Below are 18,462 nucleotides of genomic sequence, written 5' to 3' on the forward strand. Positions count from 1 at the left end.
ACAAGACAATCTGGCAGACCTCTTAGCCTTTGAATTGAGTATATTGGAAGTTAGAAACAACAAGGCACAACTTGGAGAGCCACATTGCAATGATAATCTGAGATTTTGAGCATCCAAGGGCTTTAGCACAACACCATTGATGCTCAAGGATGGTATGTTACACTTTATCAGTATGTCATTATTCCCAGTAAAATCAAGGTCATGGATTAATAAGGCTCATTCTGAAGAGCCTGCAGTTTGAAGAAGGACAAGAAACCAGTGTGATTATCCTACTTCAGCATCTAGCTTTGCTGCATGTGTACCAGGCTACCAGGTTAGGACTAGCGTGTTGCAAGTGCATGCTCCAAAATATGGCTTTCTGCCTTCCTGAATAAATAGTTTAGTCCTGAGTCATAAACAAAGCTGTTCTTCACAAGAGGAAAACAAATACACTCCGAGAGCTTTTTAGGCACTGGCATACAGAGAATACCTCTTTTATGCTCATCACAATTGAGAAGCTACTTGCTCAGACAAGTAGTCCTACAGCTTAAGTACATTTGGCAAACCAGGGCCTACATATATATTGATTATAACAAACTGTGGTTTAAATCAGGACTTACAAGTACAAGAGTTTGCAATGAAGTTGATCCGGAAAGAAGGGAGTGGTGGAGGGAAGGTGTTCTTAGATTTGTTATTATTGCTCATTATTGTGCTCTAATTGTCAATAAATTAAATTAATTCCCCCAAGTCAAGTATATTTTGCCCATCACGGTAATTGGTGTGTGAACTCCCTGTCCTTATCTCAATCCATGAGCTTTTCATCATATTTTCTCACTCTGTCATGTTGAGGAGGGGGAGTGAGAGAGCAGCTGGGTGGACACCTGGCAGGTAGCCAAGGTCAACCCACCACACCTTAGTATATAGCAATTTAATTAATTGTGGATTTTATTTTTCTTTCTTCAGAACTATCGTATAGAATCTCTGCAAAAGCGATTAAAAAACACCAGGCTTTTAGCATAATGAAATAATGTAAGTATTTCTGTGCAGTACAATATAGACATAGTATTTAAAATACTGGACACAGCAAGAACTAGATTTTTTCCTTCTTCTTCTTGAAAATGATTACACTGATTATGAAAGCCATTATTTGAAGGGGCCTGCAATTTAATATGAAATAAATGGGTAGGTAGGGGAAGGCCTCACCAGTGGCCCTTCTTTAATCTCAGTGGCTCTGTGGAAAGGTCTTGGGCCACATGGTGGTGCCGGCCAACCAGCTGTGTAAACATCCCTGTCTCAGCATGGATTTGTTACTTAGTCAGACAGAGCAGGACAACTACTATGGAGTTAAACTAAACTACTTCTGCTCCTTTGTGTCTCATTATCTCCACAAATCTTATTAGCTTTAACTCTATGACACCTCCTTTCTCCTATCCTCTATATAGCACTACAATTAGAAAGTTGCAGAGTGGCTGTGAGGCATTCCATGTATTACATCAGAGGTAAATGACTTAATAAATTAATTTTAAAAAAAATCCTACAACCTTATTTAAACTTATATGTGAATTTCCTGTTAGTAGAAGATGAGCTTTAGGTTTGATTAGACCTTTAGTTTAATGACGATCTGTGTTAGCAAAGAGGTATGAAATACATACTGACTTTCCACTTTGATCCAGTGACAATTGTGCCAGTTTGTGTTCTGCAACTGAAGTTTTGGAGTCATTGATGAGGGCTGCTACAAGCTTGTGATCGAGGCATGACATGGCAATGAACAAGATATATGAACTTACAAAGAAGAAAATAAGAGTTTAAGTATTAAAGAAACCCCAATTCATTATCTTGTGATCAAATGTACATTAGATCAGACTACTTCTCCACTGCTGAATTGGACTGAACTCAAACTGGTGGTCAGCAGGTCAGGATTAGATGAAGGACTCCATAAAGCTCATTAGCAATAGCTTGAAACATGTAGTCCCATCCAGTTTCTTGGAGGTTTAGTGTGCCATAACTTTGCCAGTTTGGAACCTGTTTAATCAACTATGTGAAGCAATGCTACAGCATTATATTAACTGCAAAATAGAAAATGTCAGACATGAGCATTTCTGTAGCTGTCTGACCAGCTGCCTCAGGCCTCCAGCCATAACTCTTACTCATTATCTTTGTTAGATAGTAACTTCACTGAGGGTGAAGTTATAGTATGGTAATGGCAGGAGAGAGTCCACAGAGACCTGCAGGAGGGTGTAACATCCATGTCCACAGCACGACAAATTTCAGGCTGCTGTTTGACCTGATCTATGAGTTAAATATAGTGGTAAGAGATATCTTGAGGCAGCAACCTGCTGGGAGAATTTCCCAGGTAAAAGGTAGAGGACAGGAGTGTTCCCTGCGAGGAAGTGTCCTTGAAAGGAGTTGGGGGTGTTGGTCAACAGCCGGCTGAATATGAGCCAGCAGTGTGCCCAGGTGGCCAAGAAGGCCAACGGCATCCTGGCTTGCATCAGAAATAGCGCGGCCAGCAGGGACAGGGAAGGGATCTTACCCCTGTACTCAGCACTGGTGAGGCCACACCTCGATTACTGTGTTCAGTTTTGGGCCTCTCACTACAAGAAAAACACTGAGATGCTGGAGCGTGTCCAGAGAAGGGCAACGAAGCTGGTGAAGGGTCTAGAGCACAGGTCTTACAAGGAGTGGCTGAGGGAACTGGGGTTGTTTAGTCTGGAGAAAAGGAGGCTCAGGGATACCTTATAGCTCTGTACAACTACCTGAAAGGAGGCTGTAGTGAGGTGGGTGTTGGTCTCTTCTACCAAGTAACAAGTGATAGGATGAGAGGAAACAGCCTCAAGTGGTGCCAGGGGAGGTTTAGGTTGGATATTAGGAAAAATTTCTTCACTGAAAGGGTTGTCAAGCTCAGGCCGCCCAGGGAAGTGGTGGAGTTACCATCTCTGGAGGCATTTAAAAGACGTGTAGATGTGGTGCTTAGGGACATGGTTTAGTGGTGGGCTTGGGAGTGTTAGATTTATGGTTGGACTCGATCATCTTAAAGGTCTTTCCCAACCTAAACAATTCTGTGATTCTATGTTAATCACAGCAACAGGCGGCTTCCACAGACAACGGAAAACATGCTTTCTACCCAAAATGCATTAGGCAAACTAGTTGATGAATATGCAGGAGGACAAAAGTATCATACAAAGGATAGACAAAAGATATATGCCTGAGGAAGAGTCATTTCATATACCATTGCTCAGCCAAAGAAAGGGGTCAGGAGCAGCCAGAGTAGCAGAAATCTTCCTTGTGGATTATACTGAAAGGGCTCAACCAATGAATTTCTGGTTAAGACTAAACTGTGATGCATGAAAGTTTTGCTTGTGTTTGTTTCCCAAGAACTCCTCAACTGTTTTCCCCAGGCCTCTTTGTCCGTCTAGACAAAAGTAAAGCGCTCCCTATGTAACTCACTGATAGCAGCCTTCAGTGGGCACTTGGGAAAACTAAGATAAGGGGGAACTTGAACTAAAGGACACAGAGATACAATCTAGGGAGGATGATCTCGCCGATTTAGGAAGAAGACACCTGGATTTTACCTCACAGCCATGCTCTGGAAAGAGCAGACACCGTGAAGACCACGTACTTCTTCCCTCGACCACCCAAGTCCTTCACTCTATTTTTACTACACATGCTCGGACTATGTAAATGAATTCCGGGAACTTATTATCATATGACACCCCTTTCCAGGAAATCTAATGAATATGTATGATTTGTGTGTATGTAAACTGATGTCCCTTGCTAGTTCGGGGGAGCCCTTATGGTGGAGAATCCCCGGGGCGACCCCAGCGCTGCTAATAAAGAATACCTGGTGGACAGTTCTGTTGGATTCTGACTGTTGAGTGAATTCCTTCGATTCAATACGAAAGCCATTTTGCGTCTTGGGCAGCCTCACAAGCGCCTCTGGCTGCCCCGGGTACAGAAAACGCCCCAAACCCGCCGGCCGCGGGCGGTGGAGGCGCGGGGGGAGGGCGGCCGGCCCACAGCAGCGCCCGCCGCCCCGCCCGCCGCCTCCCGCCCGGCCGCGTTGCCATGGCAGCGCCGCGGCGTCCGGGAGCGGCGGCGGCGGGAAGCTGAGGGCGGCCATGGTGCGGAGTGAGTGTCGCCGAGAGACGCTTTCTTCCCCTCCCCCGGGCTCCCTCCCTCCTCTCCAGGACGTGCCCCACTCTCTGGCCACCATGTTCCCTCTCCCACACTTACTCCCCTTCCCCGCCATCCCCATACTCCCCCGGCAGCCCCTCTCCCCTCCTGCCTCCCTTGCGCTCCTCACCCGGCTGGGTGATCTGGTTTCCCTTCTCCCTGGTAATAACAACCCGTTTTATTCCACTAAGCACAGCACAGGGGTGCACTTGCCTCCCGAAGCAGCGGGGTGGCCCAGGTGGGGACCCTGCTGTGTGTGGGGCAGCCCCCTGCAAGGGGAGGTGCTCGATGGGATGGCTTATGTCTGGGCCTAGACCTGTCAGTGCTGTCCTTGCACTGCAGTTACAAATTTTCAACATCAAGTGATAATTTATTTTTTTTTTAGGTAGAAGTAGCCAATGCAGACACTTTATCAGACATAAAAAAAATCCTGAATGGGGTTAAAAGACGCCATACAGTTAATTATGAATCCACAATCTTTTAGAGGTAAAGCAGTGTGACCAAAAAGACTGCATGCTCATTCATATCACTCAAGAAAAAAGCTACTGAGGAATTCCCTTCATCTGTGATGTTCCCTGTAATCTATTTTGATTGTACACTGTCACTGGACTGCCAGTCTCTTGCTGGGCTAAAATAGTGCTTTGGAAAGGAGCTCCTTCTCTCTGCATGCAGCTGGCGTATGTCCACTTTGAGCAGGAACTGCCTGAAGGAGAATGGCTTCATCTCCTGAACAGTGTGGTATGAATTTGAGTCTTAAAATAATGGTTGAACACTTCACTTTTCTGAAACACAGGTTCCCCCACTGTTTCTTGATATATCTGCAGCTGCCCACCTGCTTATTCTTTCAATTTATTTAATGCTTTCTTTCGTATCTGAGCCTTTTCTGAGTAAAACGTGTAATTGTTGGAAGCCTGGCTGTTAGATCTTCAAGATCTGTTATCTCCAGTTGATTGATGCCATCCCTTCTTTCCTCCAGTGTTCATGGGAACATGTGAGTCGCTATGATCTCTCAGGTCACTGGTCCATTCTCCCGTTACTGTGCACATCAGATATTGTGGTTAATTAAATTCTCAGTGAGAAGTAACATTACAATATGTTTTGTCAGTGTCTTGGGAGAGCTTTTATTTAAAATTGTTGTTTTCTCTTGCAAGTTTGTTTTCCTCATTCCTCTTAAATGAACTAGATAGATGGCATACAAAATGTCAAATATTCACTCAGTTGCCTACAGCAGGTCCCCAAAATAGGTTTTTAAAGCGCCACTGTAACTTCTATTGTGAATGATTTTCTCTGCTTTGCAAACCATCTGGTACTGAAAGTGGTCATTTTTGCATAATCACTGCAACAATCACTTCAATTTTCTTTTCATCAGCAAAGGGAAATCTGGCTATAATAAAACTCTGTCAGGAGTAGTTTGTATGACTTCATTTTGTTTAAAAGGTATAGAGCATAATGCTTTCTCCAATGTGTATGTATGCAGATCATGGAATATTTTTTTTCTTGCTCAGAAATACCTGTTTGCACTGGAATTACCAGCATTGAAAGATTTGCCACCAAACACATTAGTAAGCAGGCCTTTTTTTTTAAAAAAAAAAAATTTCCAGCAGATTTGCCAAGTAATTTATTAGAAATGCCAGTGCTTTTCATATTTTCTGTGAAGACTAAAATATTTAGTCATGATTATTGCCATTTTTTTCTCTTCTCTATTAATTTAATCATGTTTAATTGATGGGCTGTTGAAGGGAAGATGGTTGTTTAGACACAGCAAACTTTCCCAACATGATTAAAAAAGGAAAAGACACCTTTCCCAATATGTTTTATGTGCAGACAGGATCCCCTCTTACATCAATATCAGTATCACCATTATATAATTCTGTAAATCATGTCAGATGAAACTCTGTTGAACAGAAAGGAGAGTAAACCCTGGTCATCTGTAAATAATATAAAGTCTGAAAAGCAGTTTCACCCGTTTCCCAAAGGCTGTAGATAGAGGAGCTGCACTGACATATGCGAGTTTGGGCTGTATGAGTACGTAGTTTATGCAGCTTGTAGCAGACCAGTCCGTGTGAATGTGTGCAGCCATTCCAGGACCACTAATAAAACTGGATGGTTGCACAAAACCTCCCCGAGACAGAGAAGCGATGAAAGAATGCTTTTAATTAATGCATGGTAGGAATAATATGTTTCCACTTTTTTATTTTTACTTATTTTTCTTCAGTCTTTTTTGAAAGGCTTGCTAGTCTTTTTTCATCATTAACAATCATGAAAATACCTATGCTCATTTGATAAAACCCTATTTATTTAATCAGCACTTCACTGTAGTTCACTGCTTGTGAAGGAGAGGAAAATGCTAGTGCTTTTTTGGTGCAGTGGGCTGGAAACAAAGTAATAACATCTAGCTCAAGAGTGAGCCCTAGTTCTCATAGAATTTCTTTACCTTCACTATGCAGAGCCTTTTCACTGTTTGAATGATTGCCTGGCATTAAATATTGCTACGTGATAACTCTGAACCCGATCTCTGGGTTTTTCGGCCACTGAAACTCCTTTGGTGGCTGCTAATGAGCTGGTAGTGCCTAAGAAATACTCAGGATTAAATTTCATTCTAACATGAACATTTATAAGCATGAATTAGCTATGGCTTTGCCTCAAGAATGAAAAAAGTAAAAGATATCTGCCCACTTCCAAAATTTATCCCCCTTATTTCTGTTTACACTGTGCTGGCAGAAGAATATGATGACCCACTCTAGGTAGTTTACTTCCTCGCCCCTGCTATCTGTGATCTGAACAGCTGGCATCAGGAAATAAAAAAAACAAACTCCATTGCTTGTCTACATGAATCAATCTTCAACCTGAGCTATGCTGAAAATAGTGGGTGCTGGATTAATTTCTGCAAAGGTTGTATCACACTCTTATGGAAGACTCTGCAGGTTTCATATGTTTTTTTCTAAATGTTACAGGTGACGTGTGTGTTTCACAAATTATGTTTACTGTGGCAGAGTGGGCTGAATTTACTTTGTGCTTGATGTCTTTTCTAGCAGATTTTATTTTTGTAGATATCCTACCAGATATCTATTTGGTATGGTGAAACAAAAGATTCTAATGCTTTTATAAGTTGCTCATAAGTCAGATGGCAGAAAATGACTAAAGGGAAATACGGCATGTAATGTTTCTTTCAGTCACTGAAGATCTTGTTAGAAGACGTGCAGAACATAACAACTGTGAAATTTTTTCACTGGAAGAAATCTCTTTACATCAGCAAGAAATAGAAAAACTAGAGTATCTTGACAAATGGTGTCGAGATTTAAAAATTCTCTATCTTCAGAATAATCTAATTCCAAAACTTGGTAAGTGTTTTCTGGACATGTATCTTTTTAAATGGATCTACATGCATAATTTTGAAATCAGAAAAAAGTATCTGTTGTGTTATACTTTAAGGGAATGTAGAGCGAGTAATTACAGAAAAGTTCTTTGTGGATCTCCTCCTGCAAGAGTTCCTTTCCCTGTCTCTTTAGTAAATTTCTAAGAAGCTCATAAATTTTCAATATAAATTTTAAATGAAAAAGATAGTACTGAGATACAAGTCACTAAAATATGAGTGTGGAACACCTTTTCTTTCTCAAAAATCAAGATATAACTTAAATATCCTATCTTTCTGGCAAACAGAGAGACAGTTTAGCATATACCACGGACTGTGATATCATAGGACTAGTTCTCTTCAGACTTATTTTTAAATTCAGTTTTCATACAAATGGTATTTTTTGTTTACATTGAAATATTTTTCATTCAGATAAAAATGCTTGCTTTTCTGCATAAAGACAACTTCTTACAGTGAAGTCTGAATGGTCTTCCTGCACCACAGGAGAAGATACAATTTCGTATGGTCTGTGTTTTGTGGTATAGGTTCACATGTTTGCTAGGCCCCCTACAGAAAGATAGACATCAGGCTTTGGGTTGGAAAAGCTTAGACTTTACAGATGATGTGTAGATGAAGAATGGAAAGTCAGAAGTGCTTCAGGGATTATATTAGCATATTTCTTTTAAGTGCCTTAAGAGGAAGAAAAAAAGTCTAAAGTTTTAGGGTGACAGTCTGTGCTCAGGACTTGCAGGCAAAAGCTTTAAATCCTCTGGAGGGGCTCATCAGGAAACTATCTGTACTGATAACATCTGCATTTCTTAGAGTGTAGGAATCTCACAGAGAGAATAAGATTTTTGAAACTGCTCTATGCTGCTCTGCCCCATCAAAAATGGGACTTAAATAAATTGTTTTTCTCTCTGTTAGTGTGTCCTTAATAAGGCACAAGACTTCATCTCATTCTTTTGTCTCATTCGTACCTCCTTTAGGTTAGTATAGTGTAACATATTACCATTTAGGTTATTGGTTTTTGGACACAAGATTTTTTCAGCAATCTTTCTGAGACATTCAATTTTTATGTTAACTTAATTTAACTGTAGGAGTTGGAAAAGTATGCAACTTCCTACTTGATATATTCTTGAATAATGTAACAGCTTTCCAAGGTAATGCCTTAGTAACGAATGAAAAAAAAAAAAAAAAAGTCACTATATAAGTAGTGATCAAAAGGGTTGCCAGTAGGGGTTGTGTTACAAAGTACTGAATTTGAGAATTAATTCTTCCTAGTGGATACCAACATGTCCAGGCGGAGCACACAGCAGTTCCAAGCACATTTCAAAATATCATAGCTTAACGGTTTTTATTGACTCCTTAGGGATGTGTCTTTTCTTAAAGAAAAGCCCTCAGGATCAGACTTGCCTACTAATCAGACAGTAAGTTGTAAGGCATCCAGTGTATGGATGAGTCCTGGTTCTTTTCTTTTCTATAAAAGGAAGAAACCCCACAAGATACTATTGGCTTCAACACTTGTCTCTCTCACATCTTTATGTGTTACTGCTGTTACAGAAATATTGTAAGAAAAACGAACAGCCAACCTAAGCTGTGTAAGTCCTTGCTGGGAAATTAATTTCATCATCTGTTTGTGAATTATGAAGAAAATATCTCTCCGAGGTCTTAGTAAAGTAAGTGGTAGGTTCATGTCACCAAACTTTTACACATCTACATCTGAGGCAGTTACTGTAGCCTCCCTTTTTAACCAGTGATGAAGAAAAGGCATATTTTTGAGCATGATTTGGTCCACCAGTTCTAGACAGCCAGTTTAAGATGAGACAAATTGCACCTTGAAGAGCCTATTTCTCTTTATTGATTATAGAAGAGCCTAGGCAACTAACTCAGCTATAAACATGATCAGTGTTGGGCAGATGAAGCTCCCTCTGCTTGAACTTCTTTGTCTCAGCAGGGACAGTTTGTATAGCAGTTAATCAGTGTGGCTTGTGAATTAGAGTTTGAGGTAAACTTTGTGACTTCATTGGATAGAATTTACAGTCAGATCTTCAAAACATCTGGTGATTAGGGAGAAACTGATGAACTGTGACACAAGCTACACTATGTATCTTGTCTCAGATTTACGTCTCTGACCTGTGTGTCATGTATCTCAAGTGGTGTTTGCATCTTTCAGACATTTTTGGGTCTGGTGAAGATCATTGCTACCCTGTTCCCTCTTTACCCCCTTTCTATATTTCAAGGAGGAAATGCTAGCCATTCTGACAGAACCCCACGCATTGTGAACCTGCTAATTTCAATAGTTCATGGTGAAAATACTGTAGGTTAGATTCCAGACTAGGTGTGTGTGGTTTTGTGTGTGTGGCTTTGTTTTGTTCATACTGAAGCCATATAAATCCTTATTTGCAAAATTTTTAAAAAGGGAGGACAGGAGGGTTTTTTTTATTAACCCTGTAGATAAAAGATCTTTAAAAATTAAATGTATACTGAAGAAGCCAATGTTTTCTATATAAGTGAGTGTAAAACTAATTTTATAAAGCTTGACTAAGTATGGCCTGATCCTTTCATATAATCATAGAATCATAAAATGGTTTGGTTAGAAGGGACCTTAATGATCATCTAGTTCCAACCCCCCGCCATGGGCAGAGACACCTTCCACTAGACCAGGTTGCTCAAAGTCCCGTCCAACCTGGCCTTGAACACTGCCAGGGAGGGGGCAGCCACAACCTCTCTGGGCAACCTCTTCCAGTGCCTCACCACCCTTACAGACAAGCATTTCTTCCCTATATCTAATCCAAATCTGCCCTTTTTCAGTTTAGAGCCATTACCTGTCATCCTGTCCCTACACTCTCTGATGCAGAGTCCCTCCCCATCTTTCCTGTAGCCCACTTTAAGTACTGTAAGGCTGCTATAAGGTCTCCCTGGAGCCTTCTCTTCTCCAGGCTGAACAACCCCAACTCCCTCAGCCTGTCCTCATAAGGGAGGTGCTCCAGTCCTCTGATCATCTTCACAGCCTCCTCTGGACCCGCTTGAGCAGGTCCATGTCCTTATGTTGGGGGCCCCAGAGCTGGACACAGCACTGCAGAGGGGGTCTCACGAGAGTGGAGTAGAGGGGGAGAATCCCCTCCCTTGACCTGCTGGCCACACTTCTCTTAATGCAGCCCAGGATACAGTTGGCTTTCTGGGCTGCAAGTTCACATTGCTGGCTCATAGTCAGTTTTCCATCCACTAATACCCCCAAGTCCTTCTCTGCTGGGCTGCTCTCAATCCACTCTTTGCCCACCCTGTATTTGTGCTTGGGATTGCCTCGACCCATGTGCAGGACCTTGCTTTTGGCCTTGTTGAACTTCATGAGGTTTGCACGGGCCCACCTCTCCAGCCTGTCCAGGTCCCTCTGGATGGCACATCCCTTCCCTCCAGCGTGTAACCCCACCACACAGCTTGGTGTCATTGGCAAACTTGCTGAGGGTGCACTCGATCCCACTGTCCATGTCACCAACAAAGATGATAAACAGTGCTGGTCCCAACACTGACCCCTGAGGAACACCACTCGTCACTGCTCTCCACATGGACATCGAGGTGCTGACCACAACTCTTTTTGACTGAGACTATTTGGCCAGTTGCTTATGCAACAAGGGTCCATCCATCAAATCCTTGTCTCTTCAATTTAGAGACAAGGACGTCATGCAGGACAGTGTCACTTTCTGAGTTTCATGAAATGGAATGTTTCACCATGCACTTTTGGCTAGTTCTCTTGCATTATATGCATGTTTAATGGATTTGTGATAAAAAATGTGTTTACAGCTTTCCTTATGTCTTTTATTTTCATTTGTGTTTTTAGAGAATATTTTTGGGTTTGTCTTTTTATTAACATTAAAATATTAATGCTCTGTAATCTGATACATATTCTGATTTGTCCTTCCTGTTTTTCTGCTTTACTATTTCATTGAAGTAAAGTGAGCAAGTAAAATGATAATGCCCTTTCCAGTGAAGAAAACTGAAATAACAGATCTATGTTTTGTTACAGAAAATGTGGGCAAACTAAAGAAGCTGGAATATTTAAATGTAGCTTTGAACAACATTGAAAGAATTGAAAATCTTGAAGGTCAGATTTTAAACAAACCATTTTGCCTTTTCATATTGAAACACTTAAGTTGTGACTTAGTGTGAAAGAGGATGGAAGACATTAAGTGTGTCCACCAAGAAAGGTTCTGTGTCAATACTCAGACTTTTTTTGGGTGCAGCGTTTGAACAAATGCTTCTTTGTAGCAAGTGCTTCCTACTGCTGAAATTTTGTCACTGAACTTTCTTAAATGTATTTTAACTCACTTTTTGCATACTTTCTCACCAGTGTTGCCAGATACTATAGCGCTATTCTTTAATACTTTACAAAGTGGGAATCCAAATCTTTCATGAAGTTGGTATTTCCCCACTGTATAGGTAAGATAATTTGTTATACAGGTTAGGTGGAGCAATGCTTTTTTTTTTTTTTTTTTTTTTTAATGTTATGCAGGCTGTAAAAAGTCTCTCTTTTGTAATGTTTCAGCAGTCATCTTCAATTCAGCAATCAGGTGTCACATACAAGAAAGTTCTACTCCATGCACAGGTTGCATTGACAGTCTGGGGTACTTTTAAAGAGTTTTTCAGATGATTCTTTTCTCTGTCATTGCATGAAGTCCTGTCTGGTTTATCTGTGTTTAATCCTTTATCCTGTCACCATAATTACATGTGTAAAGATCTAGCATTTTCCAAGATCAAAATCTAAAATTTAGAGACACCCATAAACACATGCCATATTACTTGAATAATTTCTGACTTGATCGCTTTCCCTTTCTTGATCCTGATTAAGTCAGTTGATGAATCTTTAAACTGTCCATTCTGACAAAGGAACAATTAAAAGAAAAGCTGTGTTTAATTTGTTTTGGGTGGTGTTTGGGTTGTTTTTTTTTTTTTTCTTTAAGTCTACAAGCTGATTCAAGAGGATGGCTTAAATCCAATAAAAAAATAAGCAAATAGACTAAACACAAATTTGTAGAAGTTGAAGAAATAGGTAGTACATTACATATTTGGCAACTTGTTGAGAAACTTGCATTTGTATTCATGCCAGTAAATTTTCAGTTCCTCTATCAGGCTGCATTATTTATTACTGTGATTTGTCATTTACTTATGAGTCAGAACCATTGGGAGTGAGCCTTGCAAAAATTTGGGTTATTTAAATCCCCTACTAAATCATTTTGAGTTGTTTATTTTCTTTCAGCTCCACTATGCATAAAATACTTGCCAAATAGACCTGCAGAGGAAAAGAAGCGATGACAATAAGGAGCATCGAAGTTGAGCTTGCTCTTAGCTAAACTTTTTTGCTCTTAGAGTCAAGGTTATTATTCAAGGACAGATTGTGATAAAAAGAGAGACTGATACATTTTGGATCTGAATTTCCCAGAGCATTTGGTTAGCTAATTTAGACTTTCTGTTTATAATTAATTGTTCTGGTTAACAAAAAACTTTTTCTCATTGGTATTTGTAATTTAACCAGTGATAAAGTATTCATAATAGCCAAGTCCGTGAAGTGGAAAACCTCATCTTGACTTGGAGTGAATTTTAAGAAAACCTTATCTTTACACTTGAATAACGTTAGCTGAGATTAACAGCACACAGAAATGAAACCTGTAATTGATCCTGCTCTGCTAAAGCAATTAAACACTCTTTTGGCAGTGTGGTGAACACTCAGTTGAGGAGGGGTACCAAGGCAATCAGACTGTTAAAACTGAAGTCCATCTTATCCAAAAATGAAACATTTAATAGCTCATCTAGTATACCAACACTGACCATGAAGTTTTGATAGTGACAAAACCAATAATAAATTTTGATAATTTATTGAGATTTTTTTTCTATAAATATTGTGACCTCATAAACTTGAACTGTGAGTCACTCTTTCACTTGTGGCTTGGAAAAGATGTATTCTGATAGGATTAAATTAGTATACAGACAACAAACAGAGACAGTTTTATGTGTGTGTGTTTGTATGTCATGTGTACATTTATGTTATGGACAAACTGAATTAAGGTTTTTTTCAAACAGGTTGTGAAGAACTGAAGAAACTTGACCTGACAGCAAATTTCATTGGTGAACTCTCCACTATTGAAACCCTAAAATATAACATACACCTGAAGGAACTGTTTTTAGTGGGTAACCCCTGTACTGAATTTGAAGGTTATAGACAATTTGTAGTGGCAACTCTTCATCAATTAAAAGTAAGATTTTAAAAATTAAGTTTATATCCAAATCAATAATGAGCATTGTTGATTACATATATAGTTCCAAGCAAAATAAATGCCTGTGATAGGAAAACTGGTAGCATTTTTCTTACTGTCCACAGGAAATGAAATTCTATTCTGAAGAATAAGTGAATACAGTAAATAATGTGATAATAAATTGGTTCTGTTTTGAATAAACCACATGCATTTGTTACCTTTTCTGTCATTTTTATTGGAGGTGCTTAAAGTTTTGAAAAAATAAATACAATGTATAGTTCTAGCTTTTTTCTTATTTGTTTTTATATAAGCAATGTATTTTTAAATTGTTTTCATGATTGCAGAAGATTACCAGGTTGTTAGTGCCAAACCAACAATATGTACCAAATCAACAGTGTAGAAAGATAGAAGTTGATGTAAAGATACACTGTGTTGCATTGACTGTAAATAGATACTTTAAGATTGAGGTTTTGTGCAACGACTGAACTGATGTAATGATTTTCTGTCATTGACACAGGCAGTCCCAGTCCTGAAATATGCTCCCACAATTTCCCTTGGAGAAGCACAGATGCTTGCTTAACTTATTAAGATTAGATTCAACTCACTTAGATGTCAATAAACTAACACATCAAAAGAAATTATTTTGTAATAGCTTCATGAGCTGAATCAAGGTCAGACAAATATCAGAAATGGCTGAAGGGATTCTCTACCACATAGTCTAATAAGACCAATTGAAATTCCTGGAAGATGCAAAAAGCAGCTCTCAGATAGACAAAACCATTTTCAGATCTGAACATCAATTTATTGTTAATTCCTTTTAATACAGTATAACTTACATAGAGCTGTGGAGGTTTGAATGGTGTATTTTTAATTTTATACAGAAGGTAATCTATCAAAATTAACCTACAGTTTAATGTATTTATTGATTTGAATACATTTAAAATTTCTCACATATGTATATGGATTTTTTTTCCCTTTGGGAAGTGTTTGGATAGTAAAGAAATAGAACGTTCAGAGAGGATTCAAGCACTTCAAAACTATCCAGAAGTGAAACAGAAAATAAGAGAACAGGAACAAGCCTACCTTCTCAAAAGGGCCAGAGAAAAAGAAGAGGCTCAAAGAAGGATGCAAGAAAGAAAGGAAAAGAAACAAAACCAAATGGAATCTGAGCATGGATTTAACAGGTAACAGTAAGCAACAACAGTCTGGGAGTAAAACTCATTCTTCTCTTTCTTCATTAAGAATTTTGTTTTTCCTCATTAAATGGTTTACATAATTCCATTTAAATCTTTTTGTTTGTCTTTATTGTTGATTCTAGCAGAATTATTTCTCCTTGTGCATGTTAGCTCTAATGAAAAATATAATTAATTACAAACATAATTAATTACTGACCTGTAGACAGTACAATAGAATTTTTGTCCCAAAACTCCAAGCTAAATTGTCTGGGTGCCAAAATAGTGTAATTGATAGCTTCTTTCAGGAGAACAGCTGGAAATTGTTGTTTAAGGAAATGCAGGGGTTCCAGAGAAAGCAGCTGTTCACCTGTAATTTCTTTTGCTTTAGAGTTATTAGGTATAAGGACTGAATTGGAATATTGCAGATCTTTTCAGATGTAAAAGGCTATGGAATGCTGATTTCTATACTTCTTCCACCTAATATCACTGAGGTTACCTAGACAGCAGAAGGACTTTTGTTTGGGGTCATCTTCCACTGCAGTTGCCATCCATCTTATTTTTAATGCAATAGAGACTAAATTCCATGGAGCTGGCTATGGAACTTTGTCCTCATAGATCATAGCTGTATCATAAATTTAGTTTTCTCTCTGTATTGATAGAGAATTTCTGAAGATTGCAGAGGCTTAGGGCTAGGGGGGAAAATGATTCAGGTTCTATGATGGCACTTTGAGGAGATGCCTAAGTAAAATATTGCTACCCTATAAATTTCTAATCTACTTCTGCCTGATATTGGGAATATTTAAACATTACATGGACTGAAGGTTTTCTTTCACCTGGAAGTTTTGAGGATATCTGAAAATTCTGCTTCTGAAATTAAATCTGTTGAATGGTTTATCTGGAATTTCAGAAGGTTAGCCATAACTATAGTTATGCAGTTAGGCATAACCATAATCATGTCTTAGTTAAGTCAATGAAAAATATTATGTTGAAAAATATTTTGTTGTTTGATGAAAGAAGCAGAGCAGAGAACATTATCCAAATATATAAGATATTGTTTTTGATAGGAATTATACAGCTATTGGGTTAAAAATATATTATTGCAATAATTCACTAGCAAGTACTGTTACTCTTCCTTGGTTTAATTGTGATAATTTTCCACATGATCTTGTATAGCCCAGACTCCCTACAGGACAAAGAAAACCATCAGGCAGAAGGAGATGGAGAACAAGAAATGTGGAGAACAGTTGAAGATGATGAAGAAGACAGAAGATTTTGGGAGGAGCTTACACCATATACTCCAGAATCTAGATTAGAAACTCACAGATATATTGAAGAAAAACGGAGAGCTAAAGACAACATAAGGTATATTTTTGTTTTAATATATTCTATGAATTGAAGAAGGGGAAATTTTCAAAGGTACAGAGAAGAGGTAGGTGACTGCCTCACATTAAATATTATTGAGAATTGACAGGTTAAATCCCTGTTGCCTGTGCAAATATGCTTATAAAATCTAAATGAAATATTCAGATTGTTCATTTTGTTTTGTTTCATTTTCTAAAATTTATTTATGATACTCTTTATTTTGTTTTTCCTCACAGTTTTAAATATAATTTCTCTTTTCAACTCCATTTTATGGACTTTAGAAGTTTCACTTTTCTGTCAGCTAAATATGTTTCATGTAGTTCAATGTTTAATATTCTTGCCAAAAGCATTTATCCGGAGTGCAGATTACATTATATAAATGCCCTACAGGCCATGCTACAAAATTTTTGCACAAGTGGCATTTCAGGTACCTTTTCTATGTGACTTAGAAGTTTTTTCACATACTTTATTGAAGATATTCATCCTGAGTAATGAGATTCTTCATGTTATCTATGCTATTTGGCATGGTGAATCTGAAGATGTCTGGGGTTTAAAACTTTCTAAACTTGTCATTGGTTTTGCTGAACATGGAAAATTAATGCAGAGGCTAGTAAAAAAAGTTATTTTATTGCTGATGACTTATCAGTTCCACAAACATTGTAAGTAATATCTTTTTCTTCTTTTTTTTTTCTTATGTAAGAGGATTTGTACTAGAGATTTTTCTAGCTGTTCTTTTTAGGGGCATGAATTTTAAATGATTTATGAAGCTTAAGCATTGAAAAAGTCAGTCCTAGGGAACTCTCCAAGAAATCTGGAAATCTGCATAATGTGTTGCTATTATTAATTTAAGGTCTAGCACTTTCCCAGAAGAACTACTGTGAAACCCAGATTCTAGCTAGTTAGAATTTTGCTGTGTTTAGGGAGGCCTTGGTCTAGTCAAAAGCAAATATGTTCCAAATGCTTTCTTCTAAATATTCAAGAAGAGTCCAAATAGAATTATAATAAAGATAGAATAATTCCTTTCTAGATTTTTCTAGATTTCCAAGGCATTTAAAGGTGTTAAAAATACTTTCATGGTTCATTTTGTTTTGATGGTGAGATTTTTCTTAGGTAGCATGAGAAAGGTGAGAACAGAAAGGTGCCCCTGACAACTTCAAATCATCCTTGCTGGTGGACAGGAGCTGAAATGTAACTTTAATATAAGTTACTCAGTATAAAAGGATGTTTATTTTAGTATAAAATTGACATGAACTCAATCACACCAGTGCTAAATTTGAACCTATCTATGACATGTTGGCACACGTTAAATTTGCCAGCTGTGGTACAGTTGAATAGTTGATAAACTGAACAGATTTGGCTATTGCAAAATAAGTGAATAATGCAGTTTCATTCAAAGAAAATTCAGACAAGTATAAAATCAGTTGCATGTGAAAGATGCACAAGATCTCCTTTAGCTGCTCATTCCCAGACCAAGGCCTTTCAGCTCATCTCAACACAAAGTTAAACAAGTTATCTTAAACTCTAATCGTTATTATATGACTGAATTTGCCTTAAAATGGTTCACATGAGCAGACAGATTTCTTCTAGAAACAGATTATTAAGAGCTAAAAGGTGGTAGGATATAATTTCCTGATGTATTTCTGAGAACTGCATCTTTAGAACAGAGTGGTGGTTTGTTCACTTTGCATTTAAGTGTCAATAGTAGGGATTCAGGTGTAGAAACTACTAGCCCACAAATCCCACGTTAAAGCTCTGATTAAATACTATAGAATAGTATTTAACATGTGGGTAGTTGTGAATCTTTCTTAAGCAGTTGTTTTCAATCATTCCAGTAGCTCCACTTGAATGTTTTTATTTCTTCTTTAAATGCACTGTATTTATAGACCAAATATTTGTTTATGCTTTTTTTTTTCTCGAGGTGGTCTAAATCTTGCATGCTTTATTTCCCTCATTAGTGATTTACCTTTAGTGTTCTCTGTCTTATTCTTGAACTTAGAACTTGGTTCGGGAACACAAAAAGCAATGTATTGCTGTTGTCTTTTTGAGAAATGAGGGGTTTTTATATGCCACCTGAAGTAGCCATACACATAATATTGACCATTTGAAGAGTGGATTAATGCAAAGTGAAAATTACAGTGCTGTATTTTTAAAGAAAACATTGCCATTTTTTACC

The 18,462-nt window shown here is 38.3% G+C and overlaps 1 protein-coding gene across 1 annotated transcript in view; it reads left to right on the forward strand.

The window, feature by feature from the left end:
* The first annotated feature begins 7,060 nt into the window (after nt 1-7,060).
* DNAAF11 (dynein axonemal assembly factor 11) overlaps nt 7,061-18,462 on the forward strand; it is a 34,945-nt gene continuing 23,543 nt past the window's right edge. The window contains exons 1-6 of the mRNA XM_074846543.1: nt 7,061-7,106; nt 7,326-7,493; nt 11,529-11,606; nt 13,580-13,752; nt 14,737-14,936; nt 16,101-16,289. Of these exons, the coding sequence (XP_074702644.1) occupies nt 7,061-7,106; nt 7,326-7,493; nt 11,529-11,606; nt 13,580-13,752; nt 14,737-14,936; nt 16,101-16,289 (854 nt within the window). The remainder of the gene's footprint in view (nt 7,107-7,325; nt 7,494-11,528; nt 11,607-13,579; nt 13,753-14,736; nt 14,937-16,100; nt 16,290-18,462) is intronic.

The sequence above is a fragment of the Strix aluco genome, chromosome 1 (assembly GCF_031877795.1).
Source record: "Strix aluco isolate bStrAlu1 chromosome 1, bStrAlu1.hap1, whole genome shotgun sequence".
Lineage (NCBI taxonomy): Eukaryota > Metazoa > Chordata > Aves > Strigiformes > Strigidae > Strix > Strix aluco.